The sequence below is a fragment of the Lepeophtheirus salmonis genome, chromosome 14 (genome assembly GCF_016086655.4).
Source record: "Lepeophtheirus salmonis chromosome 14, UVic_Lsal_1.4, whole genome shotgun sequence".
Taxonomy (NCBI): Eukaryota; Metazoa; Arthropoda; class Copepoda; order Siphonostomatoida; family Caligidae; genus Lepeophtheirus; species Lepeophtheirus salmonis.
This window is the reverse complement of record NC_052144.2, coordinates 12,135,426-12,154,650: the sequence shown is the minus strand read 5'-3', so window position 1 is coordinate 12,154,650 and position 19,225 is coordinate 12,135,426. Positions and strand designations below refer to the sequence as shown.

General features: G+C 29.7%; 1 protein-coding gene across 1 annotated transcript in view; it reads right to left on the bottom strand.

Annotated features, from left to right (window-relative positions):
* Positions 1 to 19,225, bottom strand: part of LOC121129349 (limbic system-associated membrane protein) — a 49,828-nt gene that overhangs the window by 20,872 nt on the left and 9,731 nt on the right. Inside the window, exon 3 of the mRNA XM_040725063.2 lies at positions 2,934 to 3,086. Within this exon, the coding sequence (XP_040580997.1) occupies positions 2,934 to 3,086 (153 nt within the window). The remainder of the gene's footprint in view (positions 1 to 2,933; positions 3,087 to 19,225) is intronic.

Here is a 19,225-nt window from a genome sequence, read left to right as displayed (position 1 = left end):
AGCGGAGTTAACTTCCTTTTCTACTACATACAATAACATCTAAGTATATGTGTGTGTGCTTCTGAAGGACAGAGAGTCACCTTGAGGATTTGTTGCAGAGTTATTGTGAGTCCTTATTGAACTCAGAGTAGAATTGAGAATCAACATCAAATGTCCTTGTTTATTTCTTTATTCCCCCTCACAGCTTATTGTAGATGACGGCGAAGTGTCTCTCCTCCAAAACAGTCTTCAAATTGTCATGGTTACCATCTTCATTTTCGGTTTCTTTTTTGACATCCCCCCACCCCAATACATACGATTTTCATCCCTAATCTATAATTCCATGAATGTGAAAAGGAGAAAGGATGGAGAACAACACTGGAGCAGCAGGGACCCATGAATAAATATTAATCATGAACTATTGAAGAATTCAGGAATTTTTAAAAGAAATATAGGTATTTATAACCCTTCATTTAAAATACACGATCAATATAGATTTTATTGATTGCATTAACTCTTAAAATGCATCTTACGAACAACAATAAATATATATTTAAAGCAAAAATTCTTCATATATTCTGCCTGCTTATATTATACGAATAACAGTTTTTATCTCTTTTTATCATATTGCAGGTAAGTTGGAAGACATTGTATATTTTATATTTATATAAATTTGAGTGAAATTTTGTATCTTACTTACTTTAAAAAAAAAAATCCAGATGATTATCATCAACGATTAGACATAATGGATTTTCTTTTTCTTCTTCTTAAATAGGGTTAAACTGCTTATAAAATATCTAACAAGCTATTGTTTTGTAGTATATTGTATATAAGTATATTATAAGTGTTTATAAAGATACGCATCAGTAGAAAAGTTAGAACTTTTTTAAAAACAATTCTGTATAAAATCAGGTAATTAATTTGAGAGACAAATAATATTGTTAATTATTATCTAACGAATAAGCTAATGGATTTAATCCAGCACCGTTAGAAAGATGTTTAGGGGATGAGTTTGGGGGAAAGTGGTTTACTTTTATACGATGTTTTGAACATTTTGACATAGGAAACTGTTTTAAAAAGCCATATTATTTTTCTTGAATAAGAGACATATTTTTTAAGTTGGCATGTTAAATAATACATAATTAATCAACTGGTGTTGTGTGAGTCCTTATTTATATGATCCTGTCTAGTTTTAGGACTTGCACTTTGGACTGTCAGTCCTTCGGACTTTCAGTACTAGAACTGATTTAAAAAAGAATAAATATAGTCGAATCACTTCATCAAGGACCGAACTTTATCAGTTTTAGGACTGATATGCAAGACTGAACCGGACTGAGAATGAACAAGACGGGACTGTACTCTATATTCCTAAATAAGGACTGAAATAATACTATTATGAACTAAAAACAAATAAATTTGAATAAACCAAACTAAAACATAAAAATAATTACAATTTACAATTCGTATGTAATATTGTTGATTATTAGTTTTGGATTCGAATATTCCTCGAACTCGATAAAAATCAACTTTACTTACGTTGACGATTTTCTAAAAATTTCTGCAACTCCCTTAAAATATTATTGGAGGAAGTCAACGTACTCGATTGATCAAAAATTCGACATATTAGAGTATAGATTAATTTAATTTCCAGTGGTTTCTACAATTTTAATTGAGTAATTCATTACAAATTTCGTATTTACTTTTACGGGATACTTTTCTTCTGTCTAATTCGCACCTAGTTTTTTAGTATACTTTATTGAAAAAGTCAAACTGAGTCAATTATTGAACAGATAATTTCATAAGAGTTTCATAAGTTTAGTTAATATGAACAACTTATTATGCTCAAAACTAACTACAAATTAGGCATTTTGGTGGTTTTTAAAAGTCCCCCAATAACTTTTTTTTCTAATTACGCAAATTCGATAGTTATAACTCGGATATAATACTACTAATTATTGTTTAACAAATAAACCAACGGGTATTATTAAATAGATTTTTGCATACTGTAATAACCTTTTTTTATATACAAGTTGTAACTAATGTGTGGACTAAATTTTTTTTTAAGTATCAGAGAGTATGTAATTTAATGTTTATCTTCATTTCACTTCATAAATATATATAAACTACCCAATATTTAGTCGACATATTTGAGTACATCATAGACTTTATATTGAGTTTATTTAGATGGGTTGAGTTATCCAAGGGTTAGGTATAATATAATATCTTACAAAGATCATTTATGTAAACAAATAAGTAATTTTTAGTGACTAAAAAAAACAAACAAAAAAAAACACATCACTTATATAAAATATAGTTTTTTTAAAAGTCATTTAATTGATTGACATTAATGTATATTGAAAAAGGTCATTAAACTTTTTGTGCCAAAAAACGGTGAGGAACTGGTTGAATTGAAATTTTTAAATTGGTTAATAGAGGTTAAAATTTAATGAATATCTATTTTCACTAATAATAATTTATTTTGCTTTAAATATATATAAACATATAGTGTGTCATTGATTTCTCTTTACTTATGGGAATTTTCGGAAAATTTGTGACATTTGAGGGATCTTTGAAAGATTAATAAACCATTTTCCAACAGCTATCGAAGGTAATTTAGAGTTTTGTTTGAGAAACATCCGGATGAGAGCGGTCACTCCAGGGGTACAATAAAAACATCAGTTTTATCCGTATTGTATAAAACACTATATATTTATTTATTTATAAAAAATTGATACAAATCTAAAATATTATTAATTAATGATGTTTTTTATAATTAAATTTTACGTCTATTTTGGTAATAAAATCCATAGTAATTTTTTTTTTTCGTTTTAACCGTTTAATAAAAAGTATTTACAAGAATATTACAAACAATTAAATGGATGCTATTATATAGATCCTCACCAGTATAGACAAGAAAGGCTATAACAAGAAAAATAAATTATAATTCATCTTACCCAAGTTTTCAACTTGACAAAAGAGAACAATCGTCTCTCCGACCTTTTCCCGATATGTATCAGGACTGGATGAAAAAAAGGGCCCATTTTGCCGTCCTGCACGTCGGGCATGATGATGAGATCCAGATTTATGGTGACTTTGTGCTAATGAACCTATAATAAAACAGAGTTTATATATAAATTTTGATTTTTTAATATAATTGCATGGTTGTTAAATATGTGGTACGTCATCTTAAGAAAAATCAAGTAAAGGAGAAAATCCTAATCAACTTTTTCACCGGGTATGGTACACAGAGCTCAATATGTCTTAAACTAGTTTGAGACAATTATGGGTTTTATACTCAAATGGGTGGGATGAGTTTCGATATTCAAGAATTTAAGGCATAGTTTAGAACCTCTATTTGATCATATATTGGGCCTGATATGCCCCCTTTTCAAATAAAGTATGTCAATTTTTCATTCTTTTATCGTGCCCATAAATTATCACTACTTTAAGTGCAATTTGCAGCAACTCAAAAGAGCCATTCAGAATGATTTGTTAATAGAAATTGACGATAATTCTTCGTAGAATATAAATGTATTTCCATACTCAATTTTGAGAAAAAATCATTCAAGCTTACTTTTGTGTTGACGGGCTAAATATACTATAATTGATGGAAGCACATTACAAATATGTACTTTTTTTCTAATGAATAAATAATTTACCGGAAGTCCACTTAATAAAAGTTACTTCCACTCAATCAGGCATTTATATATTATGTATTAGACAGAAAATTTAGTTACGGTGTATGTCTCTTTTCAAGATATGACAATGATTTCATCTGTAACCCTTGTTTTATGTTAAGGGCCAATTTGAATCATTTTACTTTTTGTGTAACTTAAAGTTTCTGCATAAAATTTGACTTTTATTTATCTTGAGACAAGTACTAGATTTATACAGTATGTGTCCAAATGACACGGAACATTATCAATGTCAATTTTGTAAGAGTATACAAGAGTTAAAATATTACTCTACATATAAAGATTTAAAAGTTATAAAAACTAAAATTACGATTAATTCATACATTTATAGGTCTACATGAATAAATTAACAAGACGTTGAAAAGACTATGAAAGAAAGTGTAGAATCAACTCTCCAAGGAACCTCAAAACAAGGGGGTATAGTACCAATATACATATATGTAATATATATTTATATAAAGTGGGAAAATATTTTTCGTATCAAAAACTTTTTTCTAGACTTGTTCATTTATATCTTCGGGTAAACTTTATGTTCTATATATGTTTGAATAAAGTAAGAACAGTGGAATGATTATCATCGATACATGAAGCTGATTCAATTCTTTTGAAGTGGTTTCAATGAGGGATATACCGAGATGTTAATCAAGGAACTAATGACACAAAGAAATGATTAAAATATTTTCTTTGGAGGAAGAAAAAAAAAAAAAAACTTAATTCAATCTAACCATAAATAAAGAATATTATTATTTTATATTGTCAATCGTCATTAGAAGCTCTTTGAACATTTAGTTTAAGTTAATTACCACCATATATGTATATCAAAAGGATGGTTTGGTAGAAACTACTAAATTTGAGAAGCCTGTGCGTTATTTATAATTCTTCTTACTCAAAAGCTAATTAATTAAATTATTTAAAAAAATTATTTAATTTATGTATATAAGAATGACTCATTTAATAAGAGTTTTTTTTCTTCATAAAATTGTAAATGAATTTTTAAATCTAAGTTAGGTTAGAAAACTTGTTATAAATGTTGATAAATTATGACTAAATAAAAATCATAGGTCAAACTTACAAACTATCAGTGTTTTGCAGTTGAATTGATTGCTTATTTGGATGATTATTAAAGTTATATTTCTGTAACTAATATGTTTTACAGATTCATTACTTACTATTTTATGTGAATATTTACACATTAAAAATACTCGTTTTAAGGAGTTAAATCTTTTAATTTTTTTATTGTTTATTTTCAGTTTTTTTTTATTATTGTATAATTATTACCTAAAGGTGCATTACAAAAATCAATACTAAACTCCCAAAAATACAGCCTTAAAATGATATTTAAAAGCTGTATTTCACATTAAAAAATAAGTAAAAAGTCTAAGGGACCTATCTTTACTATTAGTTATTTGATAGATAAATCAATGGTAGTACATATTTGAATTTTCACACTGAAAAGGCTAATGATAATCATGGAAAATAGAAGAGTTTATGATTTAAATTGATTTTTCTATCGGATTGAAACTTTGACAAGGTATGTTTTTATACCTAAGAACAACTTTTCATATTAATTGATTTAGTTTATGGTAGACATATCGATAGGATATCTTAAGGATTTTATAGGATGCGAGTATATTTCTTATTGGTATCCTGAATAGTCTTTCTTTTATTGTTCTGAAGCTGTTATCATTATTATTTCATTTTTAAAGGACAGCATACATAATTTGTTGGACAGGTTTTCAGTTGTTTAATATTGTATTTGAATCTATAAAAAATCCTCTTCCGTTTTTCATTGAAATAAAAAAACTCATAATTCATTTTTCTCTGTTGTATAAAAAAATCCTAGTTTGCTTTCATGTTATCACTACACAAATATTAATTTTTTTCAAAAAAGTTTCAAAAATCAACAGTTATTCACAAAAATTAAATTTTTAAAAAACCAATAGTGTTTTTGGCAATAGACCATCCAGCCAATCCCCTGCGGACACCCCTGCTATACCATTGCATGGTACGAAGAGAAGGCTTCTGTATATTTATTTCATCTCAAAGCTGATCACAGCTAATTTAATCAAACGTCATGAAGGTTAAGCTTCTCTCCTTCGAAACATTTTCCAAATTGTCAGGCTTACCATGTTCAGATTCTAGTTTGATTACATACTGAAAATGCTTACAATTTACATTCTTGCTCATGAATGACGCAGGGTAACTCAGATGATTTCTTGGAGAGATATAAGTGTAGGTCCTTTGTAGAACTCAGAGTAACATTAAGGATTAAAAACGGAGTAATTCCTGGCTACGTCCTTGCTTTATACAGAGTGGAACTTGTGTATATTTCACAGCTTCATTTGCAGCTAATGTAATAAATGAAACATAATGACAGCTAAGCAGCTTCCCTCAAATATATTCTTCAATGCCAATGTTATCATGTTAATTTTCGATTTCTTTTTTTTTTACATATCGGAAATGCTTAGGATTTATAAACCACACATATTGTATGTAGGTAGATATATTTTTACATAGATGGAGCTTCTGTTTGAATCATGACTCATGGTGATCTTTTATGGTTTTTGAAAGACATTAACCCCCCTCCCCTCTACCTCCGTAACTCACCAGGATCTTTTCAAATTACATCTATAGATACATTCCTCGAATATTATGGATAATATTAGACATATATCAACATCAATAGATAAATGCGATCAAATATATTTATACATACATGATTTGAACTTATTAATACTATAAACATGGCAATCATGAGTAAATATTTGGAATTTTTGCTGCATATTTCTGTACTTTCCCAATATTTTTAATTACATATGTACATTGAGTATAATCGTATTAACCTTCTATAAAATGATAAATTATTGGAAACGTTCTATTTATATATAAATCTTTGATTTTCCAAATTATTAATTGTAAGCATATATCCATTATTTTTAAATGGAATTAAAGGCTTTATTTCACATAAATATAATCATCTGATCTAAATCGAATAAGTGCTATTTTGTTTCGTTAAGTTGTTGCCATTTTAATGATAACTTCATTATTCCTCTGTTATGAAATCCTTGTCCCTACAAACAAAGACTGGGATAGTTGATTTTCACAAGCTTCTATTGAGTCTAATTTTGCACCTGGATCCTTCTGCTTTAAATCTCCGAAACTGAAAATCTTCGTAAGCAAATGATTGATTTCTAAAGTTATGGAGACCTTGTTTTCTCAATTTTAAAAGAAACTGTAGTTTAAACCAAATTTATGACCCCGTGGGTTTCAAAAACACTATTTTTTGTTGAAACTGACGCAATTGAAAAAATCATCTGATAATCTCCCAATCACACTTTGACGAATCACTAAAAAGGTGTGTAGTGGCCCGACATTGCCCTAATAGAACACAATGCAGGGATGTTCGCAGTTTTTTTAGAGTTACATTTTTTTGGGGAGAGTTTGAATTTGAGTCAATTACATATATTTATTACAGATTAGTTGAAAAAGTTTCTACTCTATATCAAAAATAACGTTTTATATAGTGATGCCAATAAAACTTATTATTTGCGAAAAGGGGCTACAACCCCTCCATTTTACCTCCTGCAGACGCCCTTGAAATCCTACTCTTATTACTCAAAGCTGGCTCCGGGAGCTTGGTTGGGAAGTATTTGATGCATCACCTTATAGTCCGGTCCTAATATCAAGGGATTTTCTATCTGTTCATTATATCTATGTTTAATAAAACATTTAAGTTCCCCAAAAATAATATATTTCTTCTTTCATATACGTAGTATATATTTTTGTCAGTGATGCTGCTATGTTTTGAGTCACTTCCCTGGTAGCTATATTTGTTTAAACATACTATACAACTTAAACAAAGTGTACAGGTAATTGTTTATTTAAATTTACACTTAACTTTTCCTAGAGGTGTTCCCTCCATCGTTTTTGTTACGTCTTTAAAAAAGATGTTGATTGTATTGTGAAAAGAAGTCAATAAACACATGCTTAAAAGCATTTGAGCAAAGTTAAGTCTTGAAGTTATTTATAATTATACACATCATATGTTTTGTATGTCGATATTTTCACTTTTGCATCAGTTCGGCTTTTCATATTGGTAATAATTGATCTTCATATTAAAGTATACATAGGTAAACTGTACCTGATATTCAGCATATCTCATGCCGGTACCTTAATTGTATTACGCAAGCTTTCCTGCAAAAAAAGATCAGAAAAAATGGCCAGAAATCATTTGGGAGATAGGCGAATAAGTCAATCATACCAAATGCTATTTATCACTGAAGTACCCACAGACTATCATTATCAAATTATTTCTCCATAATTCTAAAATGTATTACATATAATTCTATATTTCATAATATCAAAATCCTACGTAGTATTTTAAAACTATCTTTGGCTTACATTCGGAATGATGGTTTGACCTTAGAGAACTTACTCAATATATGTTTAACATGTATTTGAATAACTTTCCAATTAAAAAAAAATAATAATAGATTATGAATGGAAAAATATTTACGAGTTTTAAAGGTACTTTAAGTAAGACTAAACTAATTGTAATGTTAAATTGAGATACTTTACATTAATATTTTAGTGAAAAGAGTATTTATCAAAGAGAATAAATTATGAAATAGCCATGACGTAGCAAATCATAGGAGGGAATTGGTGGGTAGCAACAAAATACACGAGGTATTTTTGCATTAGCGAAGCGACGCCGTTTTTTACGTATTCTAAAAATCAGTTTGTGGGTAACCTGCTTTTATCTATTTAGGTGTTTGCAAACTGTTTCAAACCCAAAATCCGTGACATCACTAACTCCATGTAATAGAAAAAGTAAGTAAGTATCTTTGAGTGTCCTTTATAAATTCATTCAATTTTGCTGTTCATGTCACTTTGAAGATGATTGAAATCCGTAAGAATTTTGTCCAATATATTTCGTGTATTTGAATAAAATTCCAATTTTTTAAAAGAATTAATAAATTATACAAAAATAATATTTTATGATGATCCTTCTAGTACAGAGTCTCTTGTCTTTCCCTCTGTTTTCATTGTATTATTATCAACACGTATTAGTAGTAGTGTGACTAAGATGTGATGAAGAGAATTAAAGACTTTTATATGTATATATGTGAGTATATTATTATATTATAAATTTTTTTGTTCTTTAATCCGGAGGGATATCTTACAAAGTTATTTATTGTAATCTCTCTAACGAGTACGTCACAGTTAAAAAAACAAAAAAACACACACACACAAAAAAAAAAAAAAAGATCTCAACAGAAGGGTGTAAAGATTTCTTTGTTTCTTAATCTGTCTTTTTTCCCTTCTTCTCCAAGACACTGACTTTTAAAGAGCTTTGTGTGGAAAATCCGTCATTAATATTTTTCCTCTCCTCTAATTTTTGCTATAGATACTAGAGTTGCGACTTGTGGTGTGTCAGTCCTTATTCAATCGGTCCAGTCCAGTCTCAGGACCTCTCCTTAAAACCGTCGATCCTTCGGACTATCAGTAATATAACTGATTAAAAAAATAAAATATGATTGGCTTCATTAAATACTGAACTTTATAAGTCTTAGGACTGATACAACACTGATTGTGTCTGTCTTTATTCAAATAGATGAACTTCTCCATGGCTACTAGGTACATCAGGAGAGTCGTGAAGGGATACTTAGAATGGTCCTTAAACACAAGAACCCCACACCACCTTCTGGCAGAAGTAATGAAGACTAGGAAGCTCTAGAGGCAAAGAAATGTGACCCGGAACCCAATATATTTTGCTGTGTGGGGCACATTGCAGAGAGAAACCAACAAAACTCTACACCCAAGTGTGGACTCACTGAAGGCCTACGTGGGACAATAGGTCTGATTAATTTTGTCATTAATTAATGTATAGCCTTCAGGTGAAGTGTAAAGGCTGTGATTGCTGCTCAAGTTGGTCATATTCAGTTACCAAGTTTGCAAGGGCCTTGATTACATTTGTTTGTTATTATTGAAAATAAAAAAAATATTGAAAAATTCCTAATGCAACCTCTCGAGTCCATAATTTGCCGCCCAATCCTGTAGATGAGCTCCATGGTAATATTGTAAGACAATAGTCCAGAGGGCGTGTCCCTAAAACTTCATCCATATCTACATATATAGTACCTCAGATACAAAAGTAAAGTTGAAAAAAAGCATCCTAGGGATGTACACACAAAAGTGTGAGGGGGGAGGGGGTCGTTATGAAGCCCCCTGAAGTGTGAGTTCTTTTTGAGGGAAAAGAAGAGAAAAAAAAAAAAAAAAAACCTCTGTATTTCTATGTCTCTACGTGAAGCTTCCGTTTTTTCTTTTTGTATTTTTTTTTTTTTTTTTTTTTTTTTGACTTGGAGAAAATTTTTGACATCAAATGAAATAATGAATTATGATCATGGAACAAAATAGAGTTTTTTTTTCTTCTTTTTCAGATAATGAGGCTTCATTCAATGATTATATTATAAAATAAAAGTGGATTTGAATATTGATTTAAGGAGTATTTTATAGAAGTATACATATTCAATTGTTTTTTTTTGGCAAGGACTTAGGTCCATTAAAAGGACGATTAAGGAGATTGATGCTCTATCATTAGAGTACCAAAAAAGTCTCAAACTTTTATATTTGGATATATGTATATATTATGTTATGTACAAGTTGCAACTTGTACATATAAGTAGATTGTACAAGTTGCAATACAAAAAATGGGATGAAAAGTAGGACATGTGATGAGTATAATTCAATCATTGAATGTTTCTTGGATTTTGTTGATTTATTAATGCTGTAATTTTCAACTATTTTGATGAAAATGACTAATTGATAATATATATCATGTAGCACATTATAAAGTTTAAATGCCCACGAAGCATATTATTCCTCAATACATAATCAAGGCATAATTATATACAATGAAAATGAAATGATAGTTATCAATTAAAATGAATGATGATTAGAGAAGTGATAATGCACAAATCTTTAAGCGTGCGATTATACAATTCTATAATCTATTTGGTCATGAGATATTGGTTTAGAGATGTGAAATACGTGCATTTTTATGTGTGCAGAATACAATTTGTTTGTATAAAGTACAACAGGGATATAATCAGTACTGTATTGAGCATGTCCCAGAAAGCGGGAGCGGTTTTTTCTAGGTGGCAATCTGAACCGTTCTTTTTACTTTCAGAGCTATTATTAGAAAGATTTAATTCGTGAATAACTGTCATTTATGTATAAAGTAATGACTATAGAGTATGTGGTCATGAATGACGGAGAGTTTGCTAATCTGGAGTCATAAGTCAAACTCCTTGTTGAACTCAGAGTATAATTGAGGATCAACATCGGAATTTGCATTACGTGGAGTGGGATTCTCTTTATTTTCTTCATGTTGCGGCTGCTTGCAGCTGATCTAATACAATGTCATGACAGTGAAGTTGCACCCCTTCCAAACATTCTTCAAAATTGTCAGGATTGCATCATTCATTTTAGGGTTCTTTTATTTTACATGTCGATTATTTGCATCACTGGATATAATAACTAGTGATACAAATCGGGTGCATTTTTTAAGGTTCATTCAAGACGGAAAGTAACCCTGAGGATTTATTGCGGTGTAATCATTGTATGTAAGTCTTTGTTGGACTCAAAGTAGGATTGAGGATCGAGATCCGAGTAATTCATGCCTATGTGTCTATTTATTTCCATTTATCCATGTCAAATCTGTTTGTAGCTGTTTTAAAGGCAACTAAGCTGTTCTCCTCGAAAAAAAATTTCAAATTATCAGGGAGACCATGTTGATTTTTGGTTTTTTGTTTTTAACATGTCTCAAATGCTCCAATTAGTATCACTGATGATAACAGTACAAGCAATTTGTATAATTGCACGCGCAAAAAGACGACCATTTCACTTTAATCCCAATGATCTTTATGGTGATACTGAATCAATATATTTCTTTACAACTATGCATTTGTTTGTTTATCCGCGTAGAATGTGCTCATTTCCCCTTCTCTGTCGAAAATGTAGTTACAGGAAATCATGGCGAGTAGAGATGTGAAAATAAGTGTATTTTTAAGCGTGCAAACATATAATTGCACAATTTACTTGGTGATTGTTAGAGATGTTAAAATGAACGCATTACCAGATCTCTATTTATGAAACTGTATAACTTGTACACTACATATTATAGAAAATAAATGTTCAGATTATTTGAAAACATGGCTACGCCACATCAAAAGCAACCTACCAGATGTTGAAACATGAGTGTATACATTGTACGTAGAATATATTATCTTATACAGTAACATTTACGAATAAGCAGAAAGAGAAGAAAAATAAGAGAAAATATTTATATAGATATAGAATAATAATCAATAGTGAACGATCGTTTGAAAGACGTCGTTTGCTAATCAAAAAAACAATATAGTATTGCGGGAAAGGATGACGTACATAATACGTATAATATGATCCGTCAATACAAAAGCAAGCTAGAAAGTTTTTTCTCAAAAGTAAGTCTGGATTATTTTTTATTATTTGAAGAATTAATATTGTCAGTTTATAGCCATAGAGTCAATACAAAAACAAGTGGGGATGAGTTTTCTTATATTATATGTGTATGAATGAGTGATTTTTCAGATATGTGAGCCGTCAACACAAAATCAAGCCGGAATGTTGCTTTAAAAAAATGCAGTCAAGATTACATTTGTTTTATTTCGGGCGTATAATGGTGTATAGCAAGGTTAATAGAAACACATTTTTATACCATAACGCTTGTCTGACTGATGTTTGACTTCAAGCAAGCTTTTTAATAGTGACGTCAAGGAGTATAACTATTACCAAGAGTAGCTATATATTGCCTTCCTTAATTGTTAGAGTACCACTGTTATACTCTATGACGTCAATATTTGTCTGTCTGGCCCAAGCCCGATTACATAATGGAACAGAGCGATACTCGATTTTGTCCGTTTTCGCAAAACCCCTCACATCAACTCACTCAAACAACTGTTAAATAACAGCTGATGCGTCCAAAATGGCTGAATCTTTAGTGAGTAACTGTTAACAGATGTTAGATTGATGTGACCAGCTTTTATTTACGATGCTGCCATCTTCACGTTGATATTGTAAACTTTTCAGACCACCCTTGTATATACAGTACTTGAGGTACGGCATAACATGGCCAAACAGGCTAGATACAGGGCACACTGGAATAGCCCGAATGGTTCTTTACTAGCCACATACTACCGGGCCAGATTGTAGTGATCCCGGAAAATGAAATATAGAGCCTTTAATTTGCCTTTAATTGTCCATCCGAATTTGGCTGTTTGCAGTTGATCGAAGAATAAATAGGACAATTCTGCTTTTTTTCATAGATTTAAAATTCTGTGTCCAATCATCACAATTATATATAAGGATAGAGACTATATGCAATACAATATATAACTTTGTAAAGTAAGATCACTAAGAATATACTTATATAGGGTATTGGTACATCAAAACAATATTAATCTAATATAGGCACCATGAACCTATATTTCAAATAAATGCCCTGCTGGCTTTCGACTTTTTATTTTATTATTTTAAATTCAAGCAATTCCAAAGACGAAGGGAGGGCAAAATAATGAATTATTTTATCAGTTGTACTCTTTTGTGTTATGGTAGGATATAATTAATGACCCAGCTACTTTTAATTAAACTAAAGTTAAAGATAATTTATTACTAAAAAATAACGTGTTGTTTTTTTTTTGGTAATTTAAATATCAGTACAAAAGGAGAGTAAAATTATAAATTTAAAAAAAAAGAAGCAGTCAGTTTCTGTCGTCACAAAGCCAAACTGAAATTGGATCAGATTTGTATTTTTCGAAGAATTATCGTCAGTTTCTATTTATAAATAATTCTTGTGAATCCCTTGGAGGCGCTTATAAAGGTAGAAAAACTCATTGTCACAAATAACAAATTATACATTGTTTATATTTTTAAAAAAGGCTATATCGGACTCACTATAAGTAGTTACCATTAAATTTAAGTTTTAAACGATACTTAAAATTCTTGGTTATCTTAAATCATCCCAGAAATTTGAATAATTTGCCTATTATTGACTTAAATACGTCTATGAAATATTCGGCTGTATTTATTTAGGAAGTAAAAAAAAATTGGATTTTCTCCGTTTCTTGATTTGATATTTTTGATTTTCCAAGATATAAAGTACTGTTTAATGTATCTATTATTTTCTGAGGACATGAGCTGTACTTGAGAAAAAATGACTTGTATATGTGAGCAAAGATTTGTGACTCACCTTGGACTTGTAGTATAAGGACTTTTCCTTATCTCTGACTATTTTTGACTGAAATAACATTAACTCCACTCCCCTCCCCCTTAAAAATGAGATAAATAAGGAAACACTGTCACTTAATGAAAATTGTTGAAAAGATGATTAACAAAAGTATAAGAAGAAAATAACAATAATAAAAGTCATTTTTCATGTTGTCAAAATATAATTTAAAGCAAAAAAAAAAAAATATATATATATTTTGTTCGTAAATATTTTATGTATATTTTTCATGAACCCCCATTTTTTTAGTTATTGCGCCTGTATATGTACACATTCAATTCACCTGTGTTTTTTTAGAGTAAGGGGGGACTTGATGAATGGAATTTTGCTCAAGAAATAATCATGTTTTTCTTGTAATTTTTCTAAAAAATAACATCTTAATTGAAAAAAAAAAAAAATCGTTCAATTGTAGATAGTAAATAAAAAGTGTATTTCATAATTAAAAATACTCCGGCAAAAAGGATTTGATTTGAAAACACAAACAGGGGAAACTCTCTATTTACGATTAATCCTACGTAGAAAAACATAACACAATTATTCGTTTATAGTAGACGTGTTACATATATACTTAAAACTGACAGTGATAACCGATAATAGAAAACGGTAATGTTTAAATAAATGCTAAATGTTGAAATAAATGCTATACATATGTGATACGTAAACATAAAAATAAACTGTAACAAAAATCAAGGAATTTTTTTTCCGTACGGGCTGGAGGAACTGGAGCCCCCCCCATTACGGAATGTTTGCATTTTACTAGAAAATTTAATACTTGAAATCTTTTTCCAGAAAAATTTTATATTGGAAATTTAATTTTATATTAATAGGTAATATTTTTGAAACTTTTTCCACAAAATTTAAATTTTTGTAAACAGCAGTGGATTTTGAAATTTTCTTCCAGAAAAATTATTTTTTTGCAAATAACTTAAGATTTATGAATTTTTTTTTCGAAGAATATGTGAATTGTCTTGACTTTTAAAATTTTTTTACAAAAAATGAATTATTAAATTTTTTTTTTACAAAAAATAATAAAAAAAATAACCCTTTCCACTAAATAATCCTGCTTACACACATTTTCAATGTCATATTTGAATCATTGATTGCCTATATATTCAAATTTTTAGTGGAAAATTAACATACCCCATAATTTTGTCTATAATTTGTTACCTTTATTTGATTTAAGCGACTCACATTTACCCCAATATGATCTATTTCAAATAAAATATGTCAATTAATCATTCTATTATTGTGACAATCAATTTTGGTTACTTTATGTGTTATTTGCAATACACCATGAGGGGTTATTAAGAATATCTTCTTGATACAAATTGAATTCAAGTGTCACCTGAGAAAAATAATTCTAAATTGCTTTTGTATTAATGGATAACATACAAAATGTACAATGTTCGTTAGTAGAAGCTTTACTGTGTAATAGATTTCTCCACTTTTATTTCATTTTTTTTTACAAAAACGTGATGAATCTTGACTCAGAAGAGCTTATCCCCATGTTTAGGGGTTCCTTAAGTATTACTACATTACGCAGTACTCAAAAATGACTGCATTGGCCAATCAAAAAGAAAAAAAACAAAAACGATAAAAGACACATGAAAGCAGGAGCTAAATTATTTATAATTTGCATGTTAGAATTACTTTGACGAAAAATAAAAACAAAAAAAAATCCAAGTAGCAGGACATGCTAAGTCTCTAAGAGAGGAAAAAAACCAAGGTAACCACTGGTTTTGTACTTTTAGAACAGCATCATTATTTATTAAAAACATATATTACAAACTTTTTATAATCTTTTCAATTCCATTTTATTTATTTTACTAACAGAAAAAAAAGCGACTAAGATTTTTCTCAAAAGTGACTGAGGATTATTATTTGTTTACTACGACAAGTGATCATCAGTTTCTAACATGAAATTATTTGAGTTAACCCATTGAAGGCGCCGCAAATGGCACTTTAACTAGCAAAAATAAAATAAGAGAAAGATAAATTATATCAAGTATTTAAAAGGGTCCAATAAGTTTTTTTATATATAATAGAGGTTTTAAACTATAGCTAAAATTCCTGGGTATCTCAACTCATCCCAGAAATTTAAATAAGAAGCCAATAATTGACCCAAATAAGTATATGAAACATTGAGCTCTGTGTACAAGAGAAAAATTACATCTTCCAACAAGACAGTGTACCGGCCCACAAAGCTTTTGGAGCTCAAATTTGTAGCCTACAAACAGCCCAAACATGAGCCCATGCGATTTTTATCTTTGAAGGAGGATCCAGCATGATGCCTGTGCCAATTATCATTCCTCTGTCAGGCCCTGAAGAAGTCCATTACCTGCACCAGATGGATTGGGAAAATTTTAAAGGCTTATAACGAATGAACTAGATGAGATATAACCATAATTTTTTAATCATTTAAAGGCACATTTAAGGACCTTTTAATTATTTATAATGAAATCCGACTGTTTTGATAACCTCTGCCACATGGCGCCGGAAGCTTTGGCATGCCGGAGCGATCTCATATGGATCTGGCATTGTCACTGTACAGGTAATGGACTTCTTCAGGCCTGACAGATGAATGATAATTGGGACAGGCATCATGCTGGATTCTCCTTCAGAGATAAAAATCGCATGGACTCAGGTCTAGGCTGTTTGTAGGCCACAAATTTGTCCTCCAAAAGTTAGGATCTGCACTTTTTGGTAGTGTGGGCAGGTCCACTGTATTGTTGGAAAATACATATAATGTCTTCCTTGGGCTACTGTATTCTTCCAGTGAATGTAAATTAACATTGCAAAATTAAAACCAGTAAAATGGCAAAGCTAGATCCGCACGATGTCGCCCGTACCTGCCAAATCTTCCGGCGCCAAGTGAACAAGGTTATCAAGAAAGGCAGATCTTATTATAAATAATTGAATGTTGTGAAATGTAAATTTGGAATAATAAAAAATTGGTGGTTCTTAAGATTTTCCAAATTTATCTGTTAAATACTTTAAAATATTCTTATCATTATTTTATCCCTTCTTTGGGTTTTGTTCAAGATTGTTTTTATGTTGACGCAATACAAATGTAACCTTAAAAGAAGAGGATATGTGTAACATATTAGCATAGTATATATAAAAGCCACCATGAAAGAGAGGTGAGGAGAACGGATGGGGGGGGGGGGCAAATAAACCCATTAATTGAGTTATTATTACTGCCATTATAGAATAGTATATAAAATGAGGCACTAACGATCTTACAGACCATAAAACTCCATCTATTTAATAATGTAACAAGAAATAAAAATAGATGAAAAACGAGGTTGTGTGATGTCTTTTAAGTAGTATTGACACTATACCTATATTTTATTAGCAATTACGGTAACAAAATTATTATTGACATATCGATACTAGAATTGAGGATCCACGTCAGAGATATTCTTGCCCATATCATTGCCAGATATGGGATGGTGTTTGCGTTTATTTCTCTAATAATCGCATAGCTGTTCTGTATCTAATTTAATGAAACGTCTTGACAGCTAAGCCGTTCTCTTCTCTAACATTCTTCTAATTGTCAGAGTGACCGCGTTCATTTTCGGTTTCTTTTTTAACATACTGATGAATAATATTACTTTTATTTGTAGTTATCACGTAGAATCCTTTATACTTAGATGTTCTCTCGTTAAAGAATAATGATAACAGCTTTGAAAAATAAAAAATAAAACACTGCTCAGATTGCCAACAAAAACAACTAAATTTGCTTGCGATCAAATACTTAGAATTTACATATCCACAGGCGTGGCTTTTAATATAATATTTGAAACATATACTTTTATAGTACTACATAATATATTACTTAAACCTGCAGAATATGAATGGAAATTTGTTCCTTTGGAATATAATAGGGGGTGAAATAAATCTCAATTTAATTAAAATTAAAATCAGGGAATGAATGATAATAGTAATAATAGAATAGAATAGAAAAATATTTTATAATTTGTGTACGCATATTATTTTGAAAGGGTTCCTTTGTCGTTGTTTTCTTTCTTTTTTGAGAGAGAGGGGGGGGGGGTCTGATCCCTTCTGATAACACCTACATACAGACATAGATATTGTATAATATATAGGTTTTATAAAAGATGATTCTATTTATCTAGACTCTTTTTTAAACTTTTAAAGAGGAGTTTCTTTTCATGAAAAAATTATCCCTGAAATGATAGTGATACATATTTTTACCCCATTAGTCTTGGGTCGGTCTCAAAAAGTTTGTGCTCTCGTCAACTAAAAAATACCCTACCATCTCAAGGACTAAGTCTTAACGTTTTTAATCACTCTAAATTTACCCTAGATTTAAAACATTTATACAGGGTCAAGGTGCGTTTGCAAGATTTATTCTTTGGTTGGGGGGGGGGGAGAACTTGGTTATTGAAATTTTTTCAAATAAAAATCCAAAAAGCAAATTTTTTAGGGAAAAAATTTCACACATCTATACCTATTCACAGAAAATTCTATTTTTTGCTCAGCTACATAATTTGCGCAAAATAATAAAAGTTTTATAGTAAAAACCAAAAAAATTATTCTATTATTTATATAAGTAAATTTTTTTTTCAAAAAAATCCACAAATCCTCATCTATTTACAGAAATAAATTTAGATTATTTATTTTTTGAGGAAAATTTTCCAAAATCCACAACTATTCTCAAAAATTAAGTTTCAAATATTAAATTTTTTGAAAAAAAATTTCCTATAACCAATCTGTGCTCTCCCAAAAATTTCAAATATTAAATTTTTCGTAGAAAATTTTTAAAATCCATACTCTTAAGAGGAAATTATTTATTTCTTCAAAAATTAAATAAACTTATAAAAAAAATATCAAAAATCCACAATGTTAAAAAAAAATTAATTATTATGTAAAAATAAATGCAAATACTCAATTTTTTCTTGAAAAATTTCAAAACTCCATATCTTTCCACAGGAAATTAATTTTTTGAAATAAAAATTTAAATAATAATGTGAAGAATTTTTTTTCAAATATAAAATTTTCTAGTAAAATGCCTAACTTCCTTTTTTCCTTCCCTCCAGCCCACCCCCTTCAGGACGTTCGTATATATTCATTGAAACCTAATAACTCGGAGTTATTCCGGGTCTTTCCACTAATAGTACATAATTCGTATATATTTAAAAGAGGTTTGCATGACTAAGGACAATCAAGGAATGTTATTTTAATTAGGGGAAAAAAGTACGTA